The following is a 17,196-nucleotide window of genomic DNA, read 5'->3' as shown; positions in this document are numbered from 1 at the left end:
GGAACCGCCCCGGAGTGGGGAACCGAGACGGCCGGGCCTCACAGCGCCGGGGGAACCCGGGCGTCCGGGCCTCAGCGCGGCGGCAGAGCGAACCTCCCGCTCCCGCCGCGCCTCAGCCAATGGGAAAGGAGGGAGCGGCGACGGACAGCGGTAGAAACCAATAGAAGGGGGGAGAAGCGGCGCTGAGCCCGCCTCCTCCCGTGGGTCTCGCTCGCTGATTGGCTCGGGGGGGACGGTGCGTCAGCGCGCACGCCCGGAAGCGGCGGCGGGGCGGCGGCGGGGCCCGGCGGAGAGTGGGGGGCTGCGGGAGCGCCGTGAGTGGGCGGGGCCGGGGGGGCCGCCATGTTGGGGGGTGGAGGAGGGGGTCCCTGTGTGTGGGGGTCCCTGTGATGGGGGGGGTCCGGGTTAGGGGGGGGTCGCGGAGTTCCCTGTGGCGGGGGGGCCGGTTTAGGGGTGCTGGGGGGGTGTCCCTGTGATGGGGGTGGTGGTTTAGGGGGGTCAGGGGGGTCCCTGTGATGGGGGGGGGGGTTAGGGGGTGCGTGTGGGGTCCTTGTGACGGGGGGGTTGGGTTAGGGGTGCTGGGGGGGGCTCTTGTGACGAGGGGACCGGGTTAGGGGGGCCTGGGGGGGTCCCTGGGGTGGGGGGGGCTGGGTTAGGCGGGGGCCTGGGGGGTCCTGTGATGGGGGGGTGGGTTGGGGGGGGGCGAGGGGTTCCCTGTGATGGGGGGGGCAGGTTAGGGGTGCTGTGGGGGGCGTCCCTGTGTTGCGGAGGGTGGTTTAGGGGGGTCGGGGGGGGTCCCTGTGACAGGGGGGGTGGGTTAGAGGGGGGTCCCCGCGATGGGGGGGGCTGGGTTAGGGGTGCTGGGGGGGGGGTGCCTGTGACAGGGGGGGTGGTTTAGGGGGGCCAGTGAGGGTCCCTGTGATGGGGAGGTGGGTTAGGGGTGTTGGAGGGGGGGTCCTTGTGATGGGGGGCTGGGTTAGGGGGGCCTGGGGGGGGGTCCCTGTCACAAAGGGGCCAGGTTAGGGTGGCGTGGGGCGGGGGGGGGTCCCTGGGGGGGGGAGGCTGGGTTAGGGGGTGTGTGTGGGAGTCCCTGTGACAAGGGGACCGGGTTAGGGGGGCCTGGGGGGGTCCCTGTGGGGGGGGGGGGCCGGGTTAGGGGGGGCCGGCGGGTTCTCTGTGATGGGGGGGCCAGATTAAGGGTGCTGGGGGGGGTCCCTGTGATGGGGGGGTGGGTTAGAGGGGGTCCCCCGTGATGGGGGGGTCTGGGTTAGGGGTGTCAGGGGGGTCCCTGTGATGGGGGGGTGGGTTAGAGGGGGTCCCCCGTGGTGGGGGGGTCTGGGTTAGGGGTGCTGGGGGGGGTCCCTGTGATGGGGGGGTGGGTTAGAGGGGGTCCCCCGTGATGGGGGGGGGTCCTTGTGATTGGGCGTCTGGGTTAGGGGTGTCAGGGGGGTTCCTGTGACAGGGGGGTGGGTTAGAGGGGGTCCCCCATGATTGGGGGGGTCCCTGTGATGGGGGGGCTGAGTTAGGGGGGTTGTGAGGGGTTCCTGTGCTGGGGGGGGGGATTAATGGGGATTAATGTTCTATGGGGCACTGAGGGGGGGGGACGCTGAGCTAGGGCTTCCGCGGGGCTGCATTCTACCCTCGGCAATGTGGGGCAGGCCGGGGGGGCGGTTGGGGGGGGGGGGGGGGCTGGGGGGGAAGCACTGGGACCCTCACCGCCACCCCCCCACGCTCCTGTGTCCCCCCCCCCGCCCTCCCCTTCCTCCAGCAGCCCCCGGGCGCCATGCACTCCCTCCTCTTCCTCTGCGCCCGCCGCTTGGTGAGCCACCGTCCCGCCACCCGCCGGGCCTTGGACCTCGTCCCCCCCCAGCTCTTTCCCGTCCTTTTCCGAGCCGCCTTCCTGGACGAACGGACGTTGGCGTTGCGGGACCTGGTGGGGACCTGGCCTTTCCCCGTCCTCAGTTTCCGACGGCTTTTGGGCCACCGCCGCCGCCGTCGTCACCGTTCCCTCGGAGAGAAAGCCACCAAGTTGTGCGTCCAGGCTGTCATCCTCGCCGTGGTGGCGCATCTCCGCCGGGCGTTGGAGGAACCTTCTCGGGATGGGAGGTGGGCGTCGGGATGCCGAATTCCGCCGGGATGATGGGAGATCACAGAAATCCCAGGATGGTGGTGGTGGGGGGGGTTGGAAGGGATCTTTGGAGATCACCCGGTCCAAGCCTGTTGCCCAAAACGGGGTCACCCAGAGCAGGTTGGACCCGTCCAGGTGGGTTTGGAAGGTCTCCAGAGCAGGAGACTCCGCACCCTTTCCGTCACCCTCCCAGTGACGCCGTTTTTCCTCGCGTTGAGATGGAATTTCCCGTGTCCCGCTTTGTGCCTGTTGCCCCATGTCCCATCGCCGGCCACCGCTGAGAAGAATCTGGTCCCGTCCTCTTCATGAGGTCCTCTCTCAGCCTCCTCTTCTCCAGGCTGAACAGCCCCAGGGCGCTCAGCCCTTCCTCAGCAGCGAGACGCTTCCCGGCCCTCATCATCCTCGGAGCCTCCGCTGGACTCTCTCCACCAGTTCCTTGTCCTTCTTGAACTGGGGAGCCCGGCCCCGGCCCCAGTTCTCCAGCTGTGGCCCCACCAGGGCAGAGCGGAGCGGGGAGGATGAACCTCCCTCCACCTACTGGCCACGGTCTTCTTAACGCCCCCCAGGAGATCGTTGGCCGCGTCGGCCACAAGGGCACGTTGCTGGCCCCTGGGCAACTTGGTTGTCCGCCAGGTTGCCCCTCTGCAGAGCTGGTTTCCAGCAGGTCAACCCCAAACCTCTACTGGTTCCCGGGGGGGGTTATTCCTCCTGAGGTGGAGGATCCAACGACTTGTTGAACATCATGAGGTTCCTCTCCACCCCGCTCCCTAGAGATGACCATGATCCTCCTGGGGCCGTGAGCTCCGGAGGAAGCCGTGAGTTGACACCGGGCAACGGGAAAGGAGGACCGCAAGCCACCGGGTGGCCGCGACTCTCCCGGGAGCCGGCCACGGCGTTCTTTCGGTTCCTTGATTTCCCCGCTCGTTTATTCACCTATTTCTCGTCTTCTCCCAGCGAAAACCGGTGCCGCCTGCGGGTGCTGGACATGACGGGACTCCATGATGATGACACCGACCGTGGTCCGGAGTGGATGAGCCTTTGGTCCGGCACGGTGGCGTTGGCCAAAGCCTGCCTCGAGGTCTCCAAACACCAAAACGAATGCCTGAAACGTTCCTCCAAGCGGCATAAAGGTCCTTCCGGCCTTTCGGCCGCCCCGCAACCCTTCGGCGTGGAGGTCCGCGCCGATCTCTTCGTCAACGCCACCTCCTTCGGCGTCCTACGGGACGCCTTGCGAACCGCCGGCCTTTTCCGCCTCAAATGCCGGGATTTCCACGCCGAGGAACTTTCCGTCGCCGGCACCGTGAGTTTATTGGAATCGCTGGAACCCGCCGGCGTGCGACGGGTGGATCTTCGCTTCAACAACTTGGGCTTGCCGGGGCTCTGCGTCGTTCTGCCCCACCTCGCCAGGTTCGCCGACCTCCTCAGCCTCAAGTTGCCCTACAGCAACGTCAACGTGCGGCGATGGACGGCGGGGACGGAAGCCGGCCTCCGGTGCCTCGCCGCCCAGCTGGGAAGGCTGCCCCGCCTCAAGGAGCTCAATTTGGGATCTTCCAGGCTTTCGGGGAAACTGAGGCAACTTCTGGGGTAAGTTGGGTTTCGGCGGAGCAGGTCCCCAACCTGCTTTTTTCGTGCCTTTGGCCGGGGGGCTGGGGAGGGAACGCCACGACTGGATGGGTTCTAGGTCACGTTGGGGAGAGGTTGGGACACGGCTGGATTCATCGCGGTTCCTTTGGGAATACGGGAATCATCCCCGCCGTGTTATTTAAAGATCGAATACGTGGAATCGGGGAACGGTTTGGGTGGGAAGGGAGCTTTAAAGCCCATCGAGTCCAAACCCCCTGCCCTGAGCAGGGACATCTTCCACCAGCCCAGCTCGCTCCGAGCCCCGGCCAACCTGACCTGGAATATTTCCAGGGATGGGGCAACTCCCGCTTCTCTGGGCAACCCGTTCCAGTCCCTCGCCACCCTCGCAGCCAAGAACTTCTTCCCAAGATCTCATCGAAATCTCCCCTTTTCCAGTTTAAACCACTTCCCCCTCGTCCCGTGGCTCCCCTCCCTGCTCCAGAGTCCCTCCCCAGCTTTCCCGGAGCCCCTTGAGGGCCTGGAAGGGGCTGGAAGGTCTCCCCGGAGCCTTCTCTTCTCCAGGCTGAACCCCCCCAGCTCTCCCAGCCTGTCCTCCCAGCAGAGGGGCTCCAGCCCTCCCGGCATCTCCGGGGCCTCCTCCGGCCCCCGCTCCGACACCTCCGTGTCTTGTGCTGAGCTCCGGCAACTCCCACCCCACACGGTGATGGCTTTGCCGGGGGTGGGGGGCTCACGGCTCATTTTTCCTCCCCCCCCCGACCCTGTCTCCGGCAGAGACCTGCAGGCTCCCCTGGAAAGCTTGGAGTTGGCCTTCTGCTATCTCCTTCCCGGCGACCTCGCCTTCCTTTCCCAAAGCTTCCACGCTCCGGCGCTGAAAAAATTGGATTTGAGCGGCCACGATTTCTCCGAGAACCTTCTCCAACCCCTCCAACATCTCCTGGAAGAGACTTCGGCTTCTCTCCTCCACCTGGATCTCATGGAATGCCGGCTGACGGACGCTTGTCTGGAATCTCTTCTGCCCGCCCTCTGCCGTTGCTCCCGTCTCCGATGCCTGGGACTTTTCGGCAACCCCCTTTCCACGCCGGGACTCAAGACCTTGTTACGGAAAACCCTCCTTCTTCCGGATTTACGCTTGGTCGTCTATCCTTATCCCGTGGATTGTTACAACCTGGAGCCGCCCCGGCCGCCTTCCGCTTGGCTTTTCCAGGACGCGTTGGACGAGGAACGTTTCGCCGCCGTCGCCGCCGAATTGGGCCGGATGCTGACGAGTTCCGGCAGAGCCGACGCCGTCTGGACCGCCAGCCTCTGCCGGCACGGTGCCCTCGACTACTTCGCCTTGTAGCCACCACCCCCCCCTGCCCCCCCCCCCCAAAAAAAACCCCCTCCTTCCCCAAATCTGGCGTTTCCTCCTCGTCCCCCCCGGCCGCTTTTTTGCGGCACCCGCGGCGGCCCCCAGCTTGGGGCGCTCGTTAAAGGCACTCGTTCGTTAATTAACGCTGGGAAACCGCTTGAGAAATACCTGCCCCCCCCCCCGACCCCCTGCCCCAAATCCCCCCGCCCCCCCCCGCCCCCGTACCCCACGTCCCCGGGGGGTGCCCGGCGCCTCCCGAACAGCTCGGCCGCGAGATAAAGGTTTTTTTTTTTTATTATTCCACAAATTAATGGGGGTCTGTCGTTGTCCCCCCCCCGCTGCCCCCCACGGCGGCGGCACCCACGCGGTGGGGGGGTGACGGGGACGGCTTGGGGGTGGGGGGGGGTGGGGATATGTGTGTGTGTCCCCAAATTGACCCTGTCCCATCGCTTTGGGGGTGATGGGGACGGCTGGGGGGGGGTCCCCAGCTCAGCCCCGTCCTGTCGGTGACGGGGACAGCCGGGGGGGGGGTCCCCAATTTGGGTCTGGCGCGGGGTGACGGGGACGGCGGGGGGGGGTCTTTAGCTCAGCGTGGGGGTGACGGGGACGGTTTTGGGGGGGTCCCTCGCTCAGTTCCATCCCGTCGATGATGGGGACAGCCGGGGGGGGGGGGTCCCCAATTTGGGTCTGTCACGGGGTGTTGGGGGCAGCCGGGGGGGGGTCTTTAGCTCAGCGTGGGGGTGACGGGGACGGTTTTGGGGGGGTCCCTCGCTCAGTTCCATCCCGTCGGTGCTGGGGACAGCCGGGGGGGTCCCCAATTTGGGTCTGGCGTGGGGTGACGGGGACGGCTGGGGGGGTCTTTAGCTCAGCGTGGGGGTGACGGGGACGGTTTTGGGGGGTCCCTCGCTCAGTTCCATCCCGTCGATGATGGGGACAGCCGGGGGGGTCCCCAATTTGGGTCTGGCACGGGGTGTTGGGGGCAGCCGGGGGGGGGTCTTTAGCTCAGCGTGGGGGTGACGGGGACGGTTTTGGGGGGGTCCCTCGCTCAGTTCCATCCCGTCGGTGCTGGGGACAGCCGGGGGGGTCCCCAATTTGGGTCTGGCGCGGGGTGACGGGGACGGCGGGGGGGTCTTTAGCTCAGCGTGGGGGTGACGGGGACGGTTTTGGGGGGGTCCCTCGCTCAGTTCCATCCCGTCGATGATGGGGACAGCCGGGGGGGGGGCCCCAATTTGGGTCTGGCGCGGGGTGACGGGGACGGCGGGGGGGTCTTTAGCTCAGCGTGGGGGTGACGGGGACGGTTTTGGGGGGGTCCCTCGCTCAGTTCCATCCCATCGATGATGGGGACAGCCGGGGGGGGGTCCCCAATTTGGGTCTGGCGCAGGGTGACGGGGACGGCGGGGGGGTCTTTAGCTCAGCGTGGGGGCGACAGGGACAGTTTTTTGGGGGGGGGGGTCCCCAACTCATCCCTGCGGGGGGGTGACGGGACCAGCCGGCTCTTCCCCCTCTCCTCCGCCCCGCAGCAACGGCAGCAATTCCTCGGTGAGCCGATAACGTCGCCCTTCCCAAAAAAAATGAGTGGGGGGCTGTTCCGGCCCTCGGCCGAATTGGAAGCCGGGACTCCATTCCGACGCCAACGCCGAACGCACCAACCCCACGCCTCCCGTTTTAGCCGGCGCCGGGTGATAAAGCCGCCCGTTTTCCGGCGACATCATTAAATTTTCCGGTTGGAACGGGACGGCCAAACGTTCGCCGCCACCGCAGTAGGAAAGGAGCCATCCGTGGTGTCCGGAATCCGGCAGGATTTGAGTAAAAACGATGGGACGATCTTCGCACCGCAAGAAATTCCGTTCCCGGCCGCAGGGCGAGAGGAAAGGGAATTCCGCTTCGTAACGCCCGCTCCGGTTCGGCTCCAAGCGTTTGAAGAAGAAAGCCAGGAAAGCGACGTCTGGACAGACGGACGGACGGATATCAAGTTCGTTACTTCCCGGTAATTAACGCCAATCCCCCCCCCCCCCCCCCGCCAAGCGTTAATTAGCCGTGGGGAGGGGAGTGATTCGTTAACGGGGATTCCATCCGGGGCGGGGAAGGAGGAATCGGATTTGGGAAGAAGTCATTCCGGGAAGCGCGACCGGGAGTTATTAATAGCAGGAGGTGCTTAATTAAGGAGGTAATTAATACGCAAATTGCGCCCCGCAGCTGCTTTGCTGGGGGGGATGTCCGAGGGCTCAGCACCCCCAATTAAGGATGAGATCCCAATTATCCCAATTAAGGATTGGATCCTGATTTAAGGATGAGACCCCCATTAAGGGTCGGATCCCGATTAAGGAGGAGATCCCAATTAATGATGGGATCCCAATTAAGGAGGAGACCCCAATTAAGGATCCGCTCCCAATTAAGGACTGGACTCCAATTAAGGACGAGATCCCAATTAAGGATCAGATCCTCATTAAGGATGAGATCCAATTAAGGATCGGCTCCTGATTAAGGATGAGAGCCCAATTAAGGATTAGATCCTGATTAAGGATTAGAGCCTAATTAAGGATCAGCTCCCGATTAAGGATGAGATCCTGATTAAGGAAGAGACCCCAATTAAGGGTCGGATCCCGATTAAGGAGGAGATCCCAATTAATGATGGGATCCCAATTAAGGAGGAGACCCCAATTAAGGATCCGCTCCCAATTAAGGACTGGACTCCAATTAAGGATGAGATCCCAATTAAGGATCGGCTCCTGATTAAGGATGAGATCCAATTAAGGATCGGCTCCTGCTTAAGGATGAGAGCCCAATTAAGGATTAGATCCTGATTAAGGATGAGATCCTGATTAAGGATTAGACCCTAATTTAGGATCAGCTCCCAATTAACGATCAGATCCTGATTAAGGAGGAGACCCCAATTAAGGATCCGCTCCCAATTAAGGACTGGACTCCAATTAAGGATGAGATCCCAATTAAGGATCGGATCCTGATTAAGGATGAGAGCCCAGTTAAGGATTAGATCCTGATTAAGGATTAGACCCTAATTAAGGATTAGATCCTGATTAAGGAAGAGACCCCCATTAAGGGTGGGATCCTGATTAAGGAGGAGACCCCAATTAATGATGGGATCCCAATTAGGGACTGGACTCCAATTAATGATGGGATCCCAATTAAGGACCAGATCCTCATTAAGGAAGAGACCTTCATTAAGGATCGGATCCTGATTAAGGATGAGATACCAATTAAGGATTAGATCCTGATTAAGGATGAGATCCTGATTAAGGAAGAGACCCCAATTAAGGGTCGGATCCTGATTAAGGAGGAGACCCCAATTAATGATGGGATCCCAATTAAGGAGGAGACCCCAATTAAGGATCCGCTCCCAATTAAGGATTTGGCCCCCATTAAAGATGATATCCCAATTAAGGATCAGCTCCCAATTAAGGATCGGCTCCCGATTAAGGATGAGATCCAATTAAGGATCGGCTCCTAATTAAGGATGAGACCCCAATTAAGGATCGTCTTTCGATTAAGGGTGAGACCCCCATTAAGGATCGGACCCTGATCAGGGATGAGACCAAAATGAAGGATCCGCTCCCAATTAAGGACTGGGCACCAATTAAGGATCAGCTCCCGATTAAGGATGAGATCCCAGTTAAGGATCGGCTCCTGATTAAGGATGAGACCCCAATTAAGGATCGGCTCCCAATTAAAGACGGGCCCCCAATTAAGGATGATGAGCAGGAGCCGTGCTGGCGAGGTGGGGGAATTTGGGGGGATTTTGGGGGGGAATTTGTGGGATTTTGGGGGGGAATTTGTGGGATTTTGGGGATCCCGGTACCTTTGAAGCAGGTGATGAAATTCTTGACTTTGGTGTCGTCCAGGAAAAGCTGTGGAAAAGTGGGGAAAAAGCCTCAAAATCCCGAAGCTTCTGGCAGGGCCCGGATCTGCCCGGGATCCATCCAGGGTCTGGTCCATGATCCTTTGGGATCCGCTTAGGGTCTGATCTGGGATCCTTTGGGAATCGCTCTGGGATCCTTTGGGGACCCACCCAGGATCTGATCTGGGATCCTTTGGGGACCCTTCCAGGATCCTTTGGGATCCATCCAGGTTCTGCTCCGGGATCCTTTGGGATCCACCCAGGGTCTGTCCGGGATCTATCCCAGCTCCAACCGGGATCAGTCCAGGGGCTGTCCTGGGTCCATTTAAGGTCTTCTTGGATCCATGTGGGATCTGTCCAGGATCTGTCTGGGATCCTTTGGGGATCCATCTGGGATCTGCCCAGGATCCACCCAGGGTCTGTCCGGCATCCTTTGGGATCCATCCAGGGTCTGTCCGGGATCTATCCTGGCTCTGACTGGGATCAGTCCAGGGGCTGTCCTGGGTCCATTTAAGGTCTTTTTGTGATCCTTCTTGGATCCCTGTGGGATCTGTCCAGGATCTGTCCGGGATCCGTCTGGGGTCTGTTTGGGATCTATCCGGGATCTGTCCTGAGCCCATCTAGGGTATTTTTTTGGATCTGTCTGGGTCGTGCCTGGGATCAGTCTGTGGGATCTGTCTTGGATTGGTTTGGGATTTGTCTGGGATCTGTCTTGGGCCCATGTGGGATCTATTTGGGATCTGCCTGGGCTCTGTCCGGGATCCATCTGGGACCTGTTTGGGGTCTGTCCGGGATCTGTCCTGAGTCTGTCCAAGATTTTGGGGGGTCTGTGTGGGATTTATCTGGGATCTGGCTGGAGTCTGACTGGGACCTGGCTGGGCTGTGACTGGGATCTGTCTAGGATCTTTCTGGGATCCATCCAGGGTCTGTCTGGGATCCACCTGGGATCCACGTCTTGAGTCCCTGCGGGATCTGTCTGGGATCTGTCCTGAGTCCATCCAGGGTTTTTTTTTGGGGGTCTGACTGGGATCTGTCTGGGATCTGTCCAGGATCCACCTGGGATCCGTCAGGGGTTCCTGTGGGATCCATCCGGGCTCTAGCCTGAGTCCGTCCAGGCTTTTTTTTTTGGAGGCTCTGTCCGGGATCTGTCCGGGATCCACCTGGGATCCGTCGGGGGTCCCTGCGGGATCCGTCCGGGCTCTGTCCCGACTCCATCCAGGGTCTTTTCGGGATCCCTTTGGGCTCTGCCCAGGGTCCGGCTGGGATCTCTCCGGGATCCGGTCCTCCCTCTCCCCACAAGGCCGCCCCGTTCCCTGATCCCGGTGTCGTCCCCCCCCCGCCCCAGTATCCCCCTCCCCCGGTGTCCCCCCCCCGGTGTCCCCGTCCCCCCCGGTATCCCCCTCCCCCGGTGTCCCCCCCACGGTGTCCCCGTCCCCTCCGGTGTCCCCCCCCGCTCCCGGTACCTGTCCCTGGTGGTCGATGTAGTAAAAATACTCGCGGGTGCGGGGCGTCGGGCTCTGCCCCTGCCGGTACCGGGCACCGGCAACGGCACCGGCCTCGGGAACGGCACCGGGCCCGGCTCCCGCCGCCCCCAGCGTCCCGGAGCCCAGGCGGAACCGCAGCGAAGGCGGCAGCCGCATCCCGGGAACGGGAACGAGGAAGGGACCGGGAACGGGACGGGGACGGGACCGGGAAAAGGGGCCCGGAAACAGCCCCGGAAGCGGCCCGGGCCGGTCCGGCCGTTGCACCCTTCCGGGCGGGGCCTGTCCCGGCCCCGGGGAGCCCCTATAGACACGGCCCCTATAGGCACCCACACCCCCTATAGAGACACGGGCCCTATAGATACTCACACCCCCTATAGGCACCCACGGCCCCTATAGACACGGCCCCTATAGGCACCCACACCCCCTGTAGAGACACGGGCCCTATAGATACTCACACCCCCTATAGGCACCCACACCCCCTATAGACACGGGCCCTATAGATACCCACACCCCCTGTAGGCACCCACACCCCCTATAGAGACACGGGCCCTATAGATACTCACACCCCCTATAGGCACCCACCCCCCCTATAGAGACACGGGCCCTATAGATACTCACACCCCCTATAGGCACCCACACTCCCTGTAGAGACACAGGCCCTATAGATACTCACACCCCCTATAGGCACCCACACCCCCTATAGACACGGCCCCTATAGGCACCCACACCCCCTATAGACACGGGCCCTATAGATACTCACACCCCCTATAGAGACACGGGCCCTATAGATACTCACACCCCCTATAGGCACCCACGGCCCCTATAGGCACCCACACCCCCTATAGACACGGGCCCTATAGGCACCCACGGGCCCTATAGGCACCCACACCCCCTATAGACACGGCCCCTATAGGCACCCACACCCCCTATAGACATGGCCCCTATAGGCACCCACACCCCCTATAGGCACCTACGGGCCCTATAGGCACCCACGGGCCCTATAGACACAGTCTCTATAGGTACTCACACCCCCTATAGGCACCCACACCCCCTATAGACACGGGCCCTATAGATACACCCCCTATAGGCACCCACACCCCCTATAGACACGGGCCCTATAGATACTCACACCCCCTATAGGCACCCACACCCCCTATAGGCACCCCTGCCCCCTTACGGACACTCATAGCCCCTATAGACGCCTCCACCCCCTAGAGACACTCCTGGCCCCTATAGACACCCCCACCCCCTATAGACATGGCCCCTAGAGACACTCATATCCCCTATAGACACTCCTGGCCCCTATAGACACCCCCACCCCCTATAGACAAGGCCCCTAGAGACACCCCCACCCCCTATAGACACTCATAGCCCCTATAGGCATCCACACCCCCTATAGACACGGCCCCTAGAGACACCCACACCCCCTAGAGACACTCATGGCCCCTATCGACACCCACACCCCCTATAGATAGCTCTGCCCCCCCCCCAGGCACTCATAGCCCCTATAGACACCCCTGGGCCCCTGTAGCCACCCATGCACCACTACGGACACTCATAGCCTCTATAGACACCGTTGCTCCCCTATAGACACTCATAACCCTTATAGACACCCCGCCCCCCCCCCATAGACACCCCTGCCTCCCTAGAGGCACTCATAGCCCCTATAGACATCTCTGCCCCCTTATAGACACCCACACCCCCTATAGACACCTATAGCCCCTATAGATACCGCTACCGCTACGGACACTCGTCGTCCCTATATACACCCCTGGCCCCCTATAGACACCCACACCCCCTATAGACAGCCGTGCACCACTATAGACACCCCTGCCCCCTTATAGGCACTTATGGCCCCTATAGACACCCCTGGCCCCCTATAGACACTCAGAACCCCTATAGCCACCCCTTCCTCCCTAGGGACACTCATAGCCCCTATAGACAGCCATGCACCACTATAGGTACCCACACCCCCTATAGACACTCTGAGCCCCTATAGATATCTCTGCTCCCCTGTAGGCACTCATAGACCCTATAGAGACCCCTGCCCCCCTATGGACACTCATAGCTCCTATAGACACCCCGGCCCCCCTATAGGCACTCACACACCCTATAGACGCTCATAGCTCCTATAGACTCCTCTGCCCCCCTGTGGGCACCCACAGCCCCTATAGACACCCCGTCCCCTTATAGACATCTCTGCCCCCCCTATAGACACCCACACCCCCTATAGACAGCCGTGCACCACTATAGACACCCCTGCCCCCTTATAGGCACTCACGGCCCCTATAGACAGCCCTGTCCCCCATAGACACTCAGAACCCCTATAGCCACCTCTGCCCCCCCCCCCAGACACTTATAGCCCCTCTAGACACCTGCACCCCTATAGGCACCCGCACCCCTATAGACACCCATTCACCCCTATGGATGCCCATACCCCCCTATAGGCACCTCACAGCCCCTATACGCACCCCTATAGACACCCACCCATCTCTATAGATGCCCATACCCACTGTGTGCCCGTATATACACCCCTATAGACACCCATTCACCCCTATGGATGCCCATACCCCCCTATAGGCACCCAACAGCCCCTATACACACCCCTATAGACACCCGCACCCCTATAGACACCCATTCACCCCTATGGATGCCCGTACCCCCCTATAGGCACCCAACAGCCCCTATACACACCCCTATAGACACCCACCCACCTCTATAGACGCCCATACCCACCGTGTGCCTGTATATACACCCCTATAGACACTCAGATCCCCTATAGGCACCAGCACCCCATAGACACCCCTGCACCCCTATACGCACCCATCCACCCTTATAGGCACGCCCACACCCCTATATAGACCCACGTGCCCCTATACCCACCCCTGTGCCCCTATAGATACCCACCCACCCCTACAGACACCCATGTGCACCCCTATGCACCCTATAGACACCCACCCACCTCTATAGACGCCCATACATCCCGTGTGCCCCTATACACACCCCCTTACACCCCTATAGACACCCCCCCCCCGCCTATAGACACTCAGACCCCCTATACACCCCCTGTGCACCCTATAGACACCCCTACAGCCCTATATACGCCCGTGCCCTCCCTGTGCACCCCCCTGGGCTCCCCTATAGAAACCCTCTACACACCCTGGGCACCCTATATACATCCCTAGGTTGCTTTATGTACCCCTGGGGGGCACTTATATACCCCTATATACATCCCTAGGTTGCTTTATGTGCCCCTGGGGGCACTTATATACCTCTATATACATCCCTGGGTCGCTTTATGTACCTACAACCCTATAGACCCCTACAGGGGCTGTATGGCATGGGGGGGTGTCCCTATACATCCTATGTGCTGGGGGGGTGACCCTATAGACCCCTATAGGGGCTGTATGGCATGGGGGCGTGACCCTATAGACCCCTATAGGGGCTGTATGGCATGGGGGGTGTCCCTATACATCCTGCGTGCTGGGGGGGTGACCCTATAGACCCCTATAGGGGCTGTATGGCATGGGGGGGGTGTCCCTATACATCCTGTGTGCTGGGGGGGTGACCCTATAGACCCCTATAGGGGCTGTATGGCATGGGGGGGGGTGTCCCTATACATCCTGTGTGCTGGGGGGGTGACCCTATAGACCTCTATAGGGGCTGTATGGCATGGGGGGGGGTGTCCCTATACATCCTGTGTGCTGGGGGGGTGACCCTATAGACCCCTATAGGGGCTGTATGGCATGGGGGGGGGTGTCCCTATACATCCTGTGTGCTGGGGGGGGTGACCCTATAGACCTCTATAGGGGCTGTATGGCATGGGGGGGGTGTCCCTATACATCCTGTGTGCTGGGGGGGTGACCCTATAGACCCCTATAGGGGCTGTATGGCATGGGGGGGGTGTCCCTATACATCCTGTGTGCTGGGGGGGTGACCCTATAGACCTCTATAGGGGCTGTATGGCATGGGGGGGGTGTCCCTATACATCCTGTGTGCTGGGGAGGTGACCCTATAGACCCCTATAGGGGCTGTGTGGCATGGGGGGGTGACCCTATAGACCCCTATAGGGGCTGTATGGCATGGGGAGGGTGTCCCTATACATCCTGTGTGCTGGGGGGGGTGACCCTATAGACCCCTATAGGGGCTGTATGACGTCGGGGGGGGGCTCCTCTAGCCCCCTATACATCTTACGTAGGCCCCCATACGGCCTGGAAACAACCCTATAGGCCCCTATAGAGTCTGTCAGTTGGGGGGGGGGGGGGGGGCTCCTCTAGAGCCCTATACATCTTACGTAGGCCTCTATATGGCCCCACCCCTCCCCACCTCGTTGGGGTGCAGCCGGGCCCTCGCCACCACCCCTATAGCCCCTATAGGTCCTTTGTGCCCCCCCCCCCACCCCCCAAAAAAAATAATCCTCCCAGCCCTTGATCCGCTCCAGAGTGAACGGGCAGCGAACAGGCTCTCTCCATACGTAGCTTTATTCACACGACGGCGGGGGGGGGGGGGGGGAGTTGGGGGGGGGGGGGGGGTTGGGGGGGGGGGGGGTAAAGGCGCCTCTATACATCCACGCACCCCGCCCCCCCCCTCACCCCCCCCCCCCAAAATTACAGAGTCCCACGGGACACCCCCTCCCCCAAAACCATCCCCCCACCCCCTGGGGGGGGGGGGGGGCAGCCGGATCCTGCTCCCCCCCCCCCCCCCCCCAGCGCTCGGGGGGAGGGTCTCGGGGGGGGGGGGGGGGGGAGGGGGGGGGGAGCGTGTTGTTTTTGTCCCTTTTTTTTTTTTTTTGTCCTTTTTTTTTTTTTTTAAATTTTATTACTTTTATTATTATTATTATTATTAATTTTAATTATTATTTTTTCATAGTTTTCTCACTTTTAATAATAAATAAAACCTCGAGCCTTCAAAAAAAAACCAAAAAGAAAAAAAAAAAGAAAAAAAAAAGGGGGAGGGGGGAGTGGGGGGGGGGGGGGAAGAGCCCAAAAAAAAAAAACCCCCAACCGGAAAAAAAAAAAAAAGGGAAAAAAATTAAAAAAATTAATATATATAAAACCTGGAAGGGGGGGCGGGGGGGGGGGGGGCAATATGAATTAAATGGAAATTGGGGGGGGGGGGGATGGATGGACGCCCCCCCGCTGTGTCGTCGTCCCCCCCCCCCCCTCGTTGTGTGCCCCCCCCCCACCTGGCAGTGAGCAGAGCTGGGAGGTAGCGCTGGGTCCCCTCGGGGTCCGTCCCCCCCCCACTTTGGGGACACCCCCCCGCCCCCCCCCCCAACCTTGGGGACACCCCCCCACCCCCTTTTTTGCCCCCCCCCCAAGAAAATAGCATCTGGCTTGAAAATTGGGGGCGGGGGGGCTCTAATTAATATCTCTCTTTATAGATCTATATACTCTGATGGGGGCCCCCCCCCCCGCGGTGGGTGTCCCCCCCCTCCCGGGGTGGGGGTCACCCGCCCCCCGATACCCCCCCCCACCCCCCCCCACCCAGTGGGTGCCCCTCGGGTGTCCCCCGTGGTCGCCCTGGGAGGAGCCGAAGGCACTTGGGGGTGGCCATGGTGGGGCGGGGGGGGGTTGGGGGGCACCTCCCGCTGCCCCGGTGGGGGGTGGGGGGGGGACCTTGGGCTCCTGCGGGGAGGGGGGGGGGGGTGGGTGGGGGTTGGGGGGAGGGAGGGGGTGGCCATGAGGGTGCCAAGGTGGGTCCAGGAGGAGCAGGAGATGATGGGTGCCGAGGTGGGTTGGGCAGGAGGAGATGGGGGGCACCAAGGTGGGGGCAGGAGAACCAGGGTGATGATGGGCACCAAGATGGGTCCACCTGGGCCAAGCGGAGATGGTGGGCACCAAGATGAGTCCAGGAGAACCAGGGTGATGATGGACACCAAGGTGGGTCCACCTGGGCCAAGCGGAGATGATGGGCACCAAGGTGGGTGCAGGAGACCCAGGAGATGATGGACACCAAGATGGGTCCACCTGGGCCAAGCGGAGATGGTGGGCACCAAGATGGGCGCAGGAGAACCAGGAGATGATGGACACCAAGATGGGTCCACCTGGGCCAAGCGGAGATGATGGGCACCAAGGTGGGGGCAGGAGAACCAGGGTGATGATGGACACCAAGATGGGTCCACCTGGGCCAAGTGGAGATGATGGGCACCAAGATGAGTTCAGGAGAACCAGGGTGATGATGGACAGCAAGATGGGTCCACCTGGGCCAAGCGGAGATGATGGGCACCAAGATGAGTCCAGGAGAACCAGGGTGATGATGGACACCAAGGTGGGTCCACCTGGGCCAAGTGGAGATGATGGGCACCAAGGTGGGCGCAGGAGAACCAGGAGATGATGGACACCAAGATGGGTCCAGCTGGGCCAAGCGGAGATGATGAGCACCAAGATGGCAAGAGAACCAGGAGGAGATGACGGACACCCAGATGGGTTGGGCAGGACCAGGAGATGATGGACACCAAGATGGGTCCAGCTGGGCCAAGTGGAGATGATGGGCAGCAAGATGGGTTGGGCAGGACCAGGGTGATGATGGACGCCAAGATGGGTCCAGCTGGGCCAAGTGGAGATGATGGGCAGCAAGATGGGTTGGGCAGGACCAGGGTGATGATGGGCACCAAGATGGGTTGGGCAGGACCAAGAGATGATGGGCAGCAAGATGGGTTGGACAGGAGCAGGAGGAGATGTTGGGCACCAAGGTGGGAGCAGGAGAACCAGGGTGATGCTGGGTGCCCAGATGGGTCCAGCTGGGCCAAGCGGAGATGACGAGCACCAAGGTGGGTGCAGGAGAACCAGGAGGA

The 17,196-nt window shown here is 61.3% G+C and overlaps 2 protein-coding genes across 3 annotated transcripts; one reads left to right on the top strand and one right to left on the bottom strand.

Moving 5' to 3' along the window:
* The first annotated feature begins 234 nt into the window (after window positions 1-234).
* On the top strand, window positions 235-5,199 carry LRRC14 (leucine rich repeat containing 14). 2 transcript variants are annotated; one of them, XM_063327688.1, is made up of 4 exons: window positions 235-314; window positions 1,772-2,106; window positions 3,083-3,712; window positions 4,484-5,199. In XM_063327688.1, the coding sequence occupies exons 2-4, from the start codon at window positions 1,784-1,786 to the stop codon at window positions 5,049-5,051; spliced, it is 1,521 nt and encodes a 506-aa protein (XP_063183758.1). In that variant the 5' UTR covers window positions 235-314; window positions 1,772-1,783; the 3' UTR covers window positions 5,052-5,199. The 2 variants fall into 2 exon arrangements, with proteins under 2 accessions (XP_063183758.1, XP_063183757.1); XM_063327687.1 differs by having other exon boundaries at window positions 245-314; window positions 1,769-2,106.
* Window positions 5,200-6,413: 1,214 nt separating this feature from the next.
* On the bottom strand, window positions 6,414-10,796 carry C2H8orf82 (chromosome 2 C8orf82 homolog). Its single transcript, XM_063327690.1, has 3 exons — window positions 10,380-10,796; window positions 8,878-8,926; window positions 6,414-7,005 (listed from the first exon to the last, which is right to left on the bottom strand). Exons 1-3 carry the CDS (start codon window positions 10,554-10,556, stop codon window positions 6,521-6,523), a joined length of 711 nt encoding a protein of 236 aa, XP_063183760.1. The 5' UTR covers window positions 10,557-10,796; the 3' UTR covers window positions 6,414-6,520.
* Between the last annotated feature and the right edge of the window lie 6,400 nt (window positions 10,797-17,196).

This window comes from Chroicocephalus ridibundus, chromosome 2, assembly GCF_963924245.1.
Source record: "Chroicocephalus ridibundus chromosome 2, bChrRid1.1, whole genome shotgun sequence".
NCBI lineage: Eukaryota > Metazoa > Chordata > Aves > Charadriiformes > Laridae > Chroicocephalus > Chroicocephalus ridibundus.
Note: the sequence above shows the minus strand (reverse complement) of the source record. Positions and strands in the feature narration are given on the sequence as shown.

Bases quoted from the DNA above. Each gene is read 5' to 3' on its own strand.
- LRRC14 (XM_063327688.1), top strand. From the start codon at position 1,784: ATGCACTCCCTCCTCTTCCTCTGCGCCCGCCGCTTGGTGAGCCACCGT. The intron at 2,107-3,082 runs GTGGGCGTCGGG...GTCTTCTCCCAG, and splicing joins GAACCTTCTCGGGATGGGAG to CGAAAACCGGTGCCGCCTGC. The intron at 3,713-4,483 runs GTAAGTTGGGTT...TGTCTCCGGCAG, and splicing joins AAACTGAGGCAACTTCTGGG to AGACCTGCAGGCTCCCCTGG.
- C2H8orf82 (XM_063327690.1), bottom strand. From the start codon at position 10,556: ATGCGGCTGCCGCCTTCGCTGCGGTTCCGCCTGGGCTCCGGGACGCTG. The intron at 8,927-10,379 runs GTACCGGGAGCG...ACTTTTCCACAG, and splicing joins ACATCGACCACCAGGGACAG to CTTTTCCTGGACGACACCAA. The intron at 7,006-8,877 runs GTACCGGGATCC...CCGTCTGTCCAG, and splicing joins TTTCATCACCTGCTTCAAAG to ACGTCGCTTTCCTGGCTTTC.